The sequence below is a fragment of the Drosophila virilis genome, chromosome 4 (genome assembly GCF_030788295.1).
Source record: "Drosophila virilis strain 15010-1051.87 chromosome 4, Dvir_AGI_RSII-ME, whole genome shotgun sequence".
Taxonomy (NCBI): domain Eukaryota; kingdom Metazoa; phylum Arthropoda; class Insecta; order Diptera; family Drosophilidae; genus Drosophila; species Drosophila virilis.
The window spans coordinates 4,505,001-4,514,309 of NC_091546.1; the positions used below are offsets into that span (position 1 = coordinate 4,505,001).

The 9,309-nt window shown below is 37.5% G+C and overlaps 1 protein-coding gene across 4 annotated transcripts in view; it reads left to right on the forward strand.

Moving 5' to 3' along the window:
- Positions 1 to 342, forward strand: part of LOC6628649 (coiled-coil domain-containing protein 50) — a 16,189-nt gene extending 15,847 nt beyond the window's left edge. For all 4 annotated transcript variants that reach the window (XM_015173102.3, XM_002052768.4, XM_015173101.3 and 1 more), the window contains one exon: positions 15 to 342. In XM_015173102.3, coding sequence (XP_015028588.1) covers positions 15 to 101 — 87 coding nt within the window. In that variant the 3' untranslated portion in view covers positions 102 to 342. The remainder of the gene's footprint in view (positions 1 to 14) is intronic.
- Positions 343 to 9,309: the final 8,967 nt, after the last annotated feature.

Consider the following 9,309-nt stretch of genomic DNA (forward strand, 5'->3'; position numbering starts at 1 on the left):
ATTCTACTGTGCAGATCAAAGCGCCAGCCCCACGCCGCCTTATATGCCAATTCAGGGTACGCGCCGATCGAATTCAAGTGAAGATCGTAAAAAGAAACTGAAGGACAACAAGTGCACGCATCAGTGAAGGAAGCAGCTGCCCAACCTTTTCTTCATTTACTATAATTAATTATTTTCTCCAAAAACAATGCAATTGTTCAGCTCACATCAACTTTCATAGATACACACAACTACAATTTTTAATTATAAACTTAGCTTTTGCATAAGCTTAGATAACAGATAAAGATAACAGATAACTCAGTTATGGGTTTAAAATAAATGTTTGTTAATAAGTCAATTGAATGAGTTGTGTTTCGTGTTGGCAAGCAGCATTAGCTGTAATTAGAATATAAGAATGAATATTATTGCGATTATTATATGCTTAGGTGATTTTGCAAAGGAATAGGAAACCCAATTGTGGCAGTCCTGTAAATATTAGGCTACGAGTCTTTCATCGTTGCTTGACGCTTGCGATTCTCAATCAGTTAAGGCTTTGACAAGAAAACAGTCAAACGCAAAAGTCTGCTGAGCCGGCGGATTCGAGAGATGCACGCAGCCAGCTCCGTTTATAATTTTTGAAAAACAACTCCTTTTCGCTAAATAATAAACTACTCTGTGAGGTTTTTAAGTTTTTTCTATATAGGAAAATTAATATTTAAACGACTTTTTATAGTGTTCCGATATTGATAAGATTTGGCAGCATATTGAAATAACTCAATTCCAATTCTTTAAATATATAGAAAAAAACCAAAAAACCAAAATGTGTTTTGCATATATAGACATTTCAGTCGGGCTTACGATATAATGGCCAGCTCTCACGACGGAATGACAGACGGACAGATAGACAAGACAAGAATCAAGAATAATTATATCTTTTGCATGATGCGGGGATGTCTAGATCTATCTAAGGGTAAGCTCGCTCTATTCAAAAGGGAAGTGTTTAAATATACCAAGATACAGAATATTCCTTATGTCCTCCAAGGCAGATCTTCTGCATGTCTTTAGGATATCTTCAAAGATATATGAAATATATATATATATATATATACTTTATGAAGTCGGCGATATCTCCTTCGTACACTCCATTTAACGAATCTTTAAAATTGTCATTGAATTGTAATGTGGACTTCTCTCCTCTGAGCCCACAAAGATTTTACATATTGCTTTATAATGGATATACATATATATCTGAGAATCTGATCTGTAATGCGAATAAATAAATTTATGCATATTAATTTATCTTTTGCTTGAATTTGAGGATTCATACTCACAGTAATATATTCCCAATAGCCGAACACAAGATCGTATCTTTTCTTGGAGCTAAATAAGACTTTCGAAAATAAATATATAAACAAATTGTTTGGTGAAATTTCTTGATAGATATTTTTTTAAATTATTTACCAACCCTTTTATGAAATTGCCAACAGTTTGGGTTGTACGTAGTTCTTTGTTTTCTTATTTTTTTGTAATTGTTTTTGTTTTTTTGTTACTAACATCAGCAAGTTTGCGTCCAATACCGGAGATCAAAACTTGTGAAACTGGTATTAAAAGTCACAAGTTAGGGTCTCAGGGAATCAGCCATACAAACATTTGCACATGTCACTAATACCAATGTGTAATATATATATACATATATATAAATATATATATGCGAGTGAAAATTCTCGTGATGCAAACAAATATTAATTGAATCTAATTAAGCACTTGCACACACACGCACACAACACTTTGTATGGCTGGCTTTGGGTTAATGGAGACCGTGTGTGTGTGTGTGTGTGTGTGTGTGTGTAGAGAGGGATGGGGGGGTTGGTTTTCTTTGCGGCTTATTGTCAAGCAAAGAAAGCTAGCACGCTGTATAGTATGCTCTATAAATACTACTATACAACCTACTACCTCAATTTGCCAGAGAGAAAAAGGTCCTTGGTGTAGTCCTTTTTGTCCTTTTAGCTTGCCTGCTGTTTGTTTTTGTCGTACGTTTTCAGGTTTTTCGATTTGTCATGACGTTTCGATCAAATAAATATTTAAGTATTAAACAAAAAAAGAAAATTGAGAGTAAGTGGAAAACGATTAAATAAATTAAAGTTTTTGATAAAAATGTTTTTATGTTTTTTGGTAAGTTTAAGTTTTTCCTCGCCGCGTTTACTCTTTTTAATTTTAATTATTAATAATATATTATTTATAATAAATGATTTTCAGCGCGTAAAAATGGCTTTGAATAAATCTTAAATTGTTTACGAGGTTTTTTTTTTAAATATTTTTAACACTATTTTCACAGAATAGAAATCTTATTAAATGAGTTTTAAAATTGATTTAAAATTATTAACACAAGCAAATTGCAAGCAAGATGATTTAATTGTTAAATTATTATGTCATTATAAACAAATACCGTTTTATTATTATTTAATTAATTGCTTAATTAAAATGTGTTAACACGTACATTTTACTAATATTCCTTTTATATGCTTTTTATTTATTAATATTTATTTTTATTAAATTAAGTAATTTAGGTATTTAGTTCTTTTTAGCTGTTTAATTAGTCAACTTTTTACGGTCATATAACGCTTTATTTATTTATTTCTTAATTTTTATTATTAATGTTATTTATTTATTATTATTTACAAGCGCGCTTTGTTGAATAATAAAAATACTAACAATTATCAATTAATTTTTTTAAAAATATTATTTGCCGCAAAATAATTCTTAAATTTCATTTAATTTATTTACTGTATGTTATTTTTATATTATTTATTATTTATTGACTCTGCACTTTTTAATTTTTTAAATATTTTAAATAATTTTCATATTGTCGCGCAAAATTTATCAATGACTTTTTATTGCTTGTTAAAATTATTCACTTTTAATTGGCTGAATTATATTATTTTGAGTTTATTTTGATATTGTTTATATATTTATGTTGAAGTAATATTTAGTTTTTATTTTTTAAATTTATGTATTATTTTTTCGTATTTATGCTAGCGACATTTTTATTAATAATTAATATTATTATTTAATTTGCTTAATCTTTTATTTAAAAGCTGTTTGAATATTTAATTTAAGAAAATTAAATTCGTAATCTGACAATCGAAAATTGATATACAAATTGTTGTGTTATTTAAATAATAATATTAATATGATATTGTGCATTGTTTAGCTGCGATTGATAATGTTAAAATTATCTAATTATTGACAATGTTATTTATGTTGTTAAATTGTTGAAATTTTGTCGTTTGTCGCTGTGCTCTGATTTATTGCTTGATATCGAATTTGTTGATCATTTTTGTCATTTTTGTTAATATATTTTATATGTCTTTTGTTGCCAAAAACCAGTTGTTTGCATTGACAGACTCCCATAATGCCGGTCTTGTAACAGATATAAAACAGCACAAGTTCGGATTTACGGGTTTCTGTTAATGGTCCATATTTGAGTATGCACCATTTCTCGATTCCGGATAACGATTTGTAATTTGCAATTGTTGTTCAATAATATCCGCTGTCTGCCAAAGCTGTAAAGAAACAAAATATTTTATTAATGTTTATGAAAATTATGTGAAAAGTTAAATCTATATTTATTTATGTGTGTTTTTTTTTTACTGCGCGCATTCGATAAATATCCTTTGTCCAAGTGTTGCCTCGCATTGTTCAGCTGTAAATAGAATAGAAGAGCAAGTTTTTTATTTTATTATTTAGCATTTACATTTGATTTTTGTTTTTGTTTTTGTTTTGGTTTCATTTAATTTGACTTTATTTTAATATTTGTCTGCGTGTTTACCAAAGCTTATCCTCGAAAGATTTCGGTCTGCTGGCCACGTAAGCCGCTTGCGTGTTGCAAGCTGCAATTCAATTTGCAACAAAGAGACTGCATTATGCAAAAAAGCCAAAAAACAAAAAAAAAAACACGCTAAAATCTGGCGTGAAAAACACACACACACACACACTAGTCGCAAACTAACGGCCAAAAGTGTAGCTCTTATGGCCAGATAAAGCTTTATAGCTATATAGCCCTATAGCTTTATAGCTATATATTAGCTGTATATATACATATATATGTGTGTGTGTGTGTGTGTGGGTATTTGTTAGCTTTAGTTTAGCTGCTTTTGGGCAACTTGGCGTTGCGCTTCCTGAACGGCAAATGCCTCGTAACAACAAAAAACTGAAACTGAAATGCGACTGAGCGTTGGCAGCGTCTGCTTGCAGCGACTGCGCTGCTGCAGCTGAGCGTATGTGTGTGTGTGTGTGTGTGTGCGTGTGTGTGTGTCGCTGTATCTATCGTGTGTTTTGGCTATATGTTGCTCATGTTTGTTGTGCCTGCTGTTTCTGGCTGTTCTTATTGTTGTTTCTGTTGCTGTTGTTGCATACATATGTACAGCAGCGAGACGCTGCCAAAATGCTGCTGTGTCTTCACCCATTGGCCTGCCACATGGATTCTTTGGTGGTAGCAGCAACAGCAGCAGCACACACACACACACACACACACATGCATACAAGGGTCGCGCTCTGTCTGCGCGCAGTTCGTTGGCTGTACCTATTTTAGCCAGGACCTGCCTCAACATATTCACACAGCCAACAACGACAACAACAGCAGCAGCAGCAGCAGCAGCAGCAGCAGCAGCAGCAGCAGCGACGTCGCGACGTCACACACACACACACACATGTGCGCCAGCTCGTTTCCTTCCTACTTATGCTGCGGCGCTGACGTCGCGCAAAAAACCGGTAACAGCACCGGCTACAGCGAGAGCTTTGCGCGCCGTCATTGCCCCTGCGGCCGCTAAAGCTCTCTCGCTCTCTCTCTCTCTCGCGCTCTCGCTCTCTTCAGCACGCGCTCTCTTATGTGAAAACGTCTGCTCTTAGCGCACATTTGTTTACTTTTTGTTTTGTTTTTGTTTTCCGGCCTCATTAGGCATACTCTTTTGCTTGTTTCAAGCATGCACTCTAAGAAAAACTATTGAGTTTTGTAAGCTGCAATTATTGGGGGATTAGTGTAGCTTTCGAGAGGCAGATGAAGCAGAAGAAGAAAAATAATAAGCATATTAAGCATACGTCAAGTGAGCCGCCGCACATCATTATCTTTAACTGGCGTCTGCTTGTTGGCGTTTCATTTATTTTTTTTTCGTTGGCCATTTGCATTTTCCACTTGTGCAAATAATATTGAATTTCACTTATTTGCACATTAATCAACCATTTTCATTCGACTGGGCGCAATCATGTGGAAATGTTTGCATGGAAAATGCATTCGCCGTCTATTAATTTTCATTTTTAATGTTGGCCGTGTGTGTGTGTGTGTGTGTGTGTGTTTGCAACTTGCTCGTTTAATTGGTTTATTTACTGATTCATTTCGTGCCGGTGCCATTTTGCGGGCCAACCAATTGCTGAACAGCCAATAAAATTTGAGCAGGAAACGTAAATTAGATCGTTTTGGGCCGGAAATGTTTGCATTTTTAGCAGCTAATAATATTGTTAAATAATTATTTCCCCTCGATATGGAAAAGACTTCAATAAACATATCTAAACAGCGCATATTTATGTAATATACTTTCGTATATAAAAGCTCTTCGTTTCCCATTGCTGATCTTCATCGATGAATCATTGCTTAAACTATTTTATTTACTTTATTTAATAAAAAGATCTTCATATCATCAAAAAGATATTTAAACAGGGAAAAAGTTAAAGGTTTTGAGCCCAGTTCCCTGTTTTATTGAGGTTATTTTAATTTTAAATTTCCCTCTTTTTTAAATTACATTTTTGCTATGCATCAGGTAATTTTTATTTCAAAATTAACACTCTTAACATATTTTGAATTTATGTTAAAATTTCCTTTTATGTTAATGTTGATCTCTGTTATTTTATTTGAATTTACCCTCTTTGTTGAGTTTTCCTTAATATTTCCCCTTTTTACTACAGTTTAGATTCCCATTATTTTGACCTATTTGTTCATCTTAATTTTTATACATTTATTTAAATTGTTTTTATGCTTCCGTCCCTTGAGAAATTCTCGCGATTCTGCAGCAATTTTCGAAAACCAAGGCCAAAGGCGCCTCTGCATAAAAAGCCAATGCCACACAAAACACACACACACACACACACACACACACAAATTATGGCACCTACACGAAGCTCAGTTGCACAAAATTATGCAATACGCCATTTGCAAGCGCGCTCTCTTAAGCTCGCTGCAGCGCGCGCTCACTGACGTGCTCTCTCGCTCTCTTTCTTTTGGTCTGTCTTGCTGCCAGTCACTCTCGCAATGTTGGGTCACTTCTACGTTTGCTTGCACGCTGCTCTTTCAATGCCATTGTCATGGGAGTTGCACACATGCACACACACACACACACACATGCACACGCACACAGTGAGATAAGCGGCACATGCAAGCAATTCAATTAGATGCCGTTTGTTGATGTTGCTGCTGCTGCTGCTGCTGTGGTTGTTGTTGTTGTTGCTATTCTTGTTGTTTGTGCATGTTGGTAACTCCTTTGGCTGCCGCTGGAGCCACAGACAACAACATTGTGCGCGTCGGAGAGTCACACGCTGACGGAGACGCGCTGGTGCGACGCCGGCGGAGGCGACTCTTCTGCCCATTTGAAAAATCCGAATGCCGGAGTTGGGAAGTTGTTGGCAAAGCCAAACGCAGAGTTGATTAACCTTTGCGCGTTCTGTTTTGCAACTTCATTCGTGGAGCAGCTCCAGAGCTGCTGCTGCTGCTGCTGCTGCTCCGATTTAAATGCTGCCTGCTGCTGGAGTTGTGTGTGTCTCTGTCTGTTGCGCTGCCTTCTGCCTGCTGCCTGCTGCCATGTTCGCAGCCATGTTAGCAGCCATTTTTAATAGCCATATGTACATATGTATGCATATACATATGTAGGTTTATATATATATATGTATGCGAGTGTGTGCATGCTCGCCTGGCTGTGTCTGGGCTACGGCAAAGTTATTTTTTTGCGACTTCTTCTTCTGCTGCTGCTGCTGCTGCTGCTGCTGCTGCTACTGTGTGCTGCTATGTGCGCTTCGTAGTTTATGCTTCATTCACGCCATGCTGCATTGCTGCACCACGCCTCCACGCTGCCCGCCCACGCGCTACACTTTTTCGCTTTACATATTTCGCCGTTCCCTTTTTTTTCGGCACTCTTGTCGTCGCCTTCGTCTTCGCCGTGCTGGTAATTGTAATTGAAATTTGGCGTTGAAGCGAGTAAATGACTCGCTCTGCTCGCTCTCTCCCTCTCTTTGCTTATTACTCACTCCAATGCACTCACTAAGTTGCGCTCTTCTACTCGCCGCCTTTTGCATGTATTTTTTACAGTTGCCAATTTTTGGCAAAGCTGTTTTGGCCTTTTTTTTTTGTCGTTTCGCTTCCTGTTTGTTGGTGTGGGTCATGGTTCTGCTGCCGCGTCATGGCTACGCTCTCTCACTCTCGCTCCCGCTGCCTGTCTCTCCCGCTCTGCCCTTTGTCAAACATTTTCGTATGTGCGACGATTGCTCCTTTTAAGCGCGCACCCCTCCGCCGTGCCGCACCGCACCGCACACCGTGACGTCTGTAGGTCTGGGTCCGAGTCTGGCCAGTGGATTTGCCCCTTGTTATGACTGCTCCTTTGTTGCTCGCAAATTGCACAATATTGTCGCCACGGCCTTTTGTCCAATTAAATCATAATGTGGAGTGGCAAGCCGCGATGCGTGTTTGCGTGATGTGTTGTGATTTTTGATATGTGCTTTATTTCGTTTATGATTTTTTTTCTTCTGATTAACTTTTGATAAGAATTGTAGTAAAGATTTGCCAAGCTTGCGAGCAGATATTTTAATACATATGCGAACTAGTTCCATTCATGATTCAATTCCGTTCCATTCCCAAACGTTTCACCCAAAAAGTTCGCTTAACAAACTTTTTGCATACATTTTTCAACACTGAAATGAACTCAAAAGCTCTTTACCTTTATTTTCAAATCAAGTTGTCATATATTCAGAGACAATATCGGAAATGATCGATTCACAACCAAAATGCAACTTGTTCCACTTTCAAAACGTTTCAACAACAATCCGATTCGATTAAAAACGTTTGCTTTTTAGATGACATTCAAAATTGATTCACTTTCAACAATTACAAACAATTTTGTTTCACATTCCAAGTGTTCCTTTAAAATCTCGAATTGCAAACGTTTCAATTAATACATTTCGTTAACCAAGTGTTTCCACTTAAACTTGTTGTTCCACTAACCAAATGTTTCAACTTGCAACCGGTTAGAGCTTAACCGTTTTGCATTGCAATTATTTAAAACTGTCAATGAGTGCACATTTATTTCATTTTCTCAAACCGGTTCGATTATAACAGTTTTTAGTGCTTTCACACACCTGTTATACTGAGATCGAATCGGTTTTATGGCACATCAACAACTGTGATAATCATGCTAAAACTGTTTGTTTGTGTGTGTTTGTGTGTGTGTGTGGCTTCTACTTCTACGAGGTCCCTCTTTTTGCTGGCTTTTGTTTCCGTCTGTTTCTGCTGCTGCTGCTGCATGGGTCTTGTCTTGTGTTGCGCTGTGTCTTCTCCGCATCTTTTTGCGATTTGTATCTGCACATTCGTTTTTCTTATTGGCTGCTGTTTATTTGCGCTGTGCGTTCGTTTATTGAGTTTGCTTTATGTCTGCGGGGCGTTCAATGAACTTGGGCGACGGCTGCTGTTGCTGCTGCCGTGCGTCCACTTTAGACAATGCGACTCGGCGTATCTCGGGCCGAAACTTGTCGCCCAACCATTGTAATTGCACCCGTAGCAAAAAGTTCTTCTTCTATTTTTTTTGCCTCTTCTATCAAACGATTATCGAAGCAGAAAAGAGAGCTTAAAAAAAAAAACGCAAGATATTGAAAGCGCAGCGCAGAAGATATTAAAATAACTTGCAAGGCACACAATGGTGCAGCAGCAGGCGCAGCGCGGGGGGTGGACAGCGGGGGCAGCGGCGGATCAGCAGATAAGCAGCGCTGGGATTTCTTCATGCTTTTTTCTTCGTTCTTCTTCTTCGCCTCAGCTGCCTTAATATAATTTGATGTTATGGCAAGGCACACACAAACAAATACACGTGTCGCTCGCCAGCAATACGTGTGCGTGCATGTGTGTGTGTGAGCTTGATGACGAAGTCACAGCAAAGGCTGGCAGCAGACGCAGACAGCCGGGGCATGTGGGCAATGCGAAATAACGTAGAATGACGTAGCAAAAGCAAAGCAGTGCAAAAGCCAGCAGCAGCGACAGCAGCGGCAGCCGCACATAACCGAAGCCACATGCAATGCAATTTC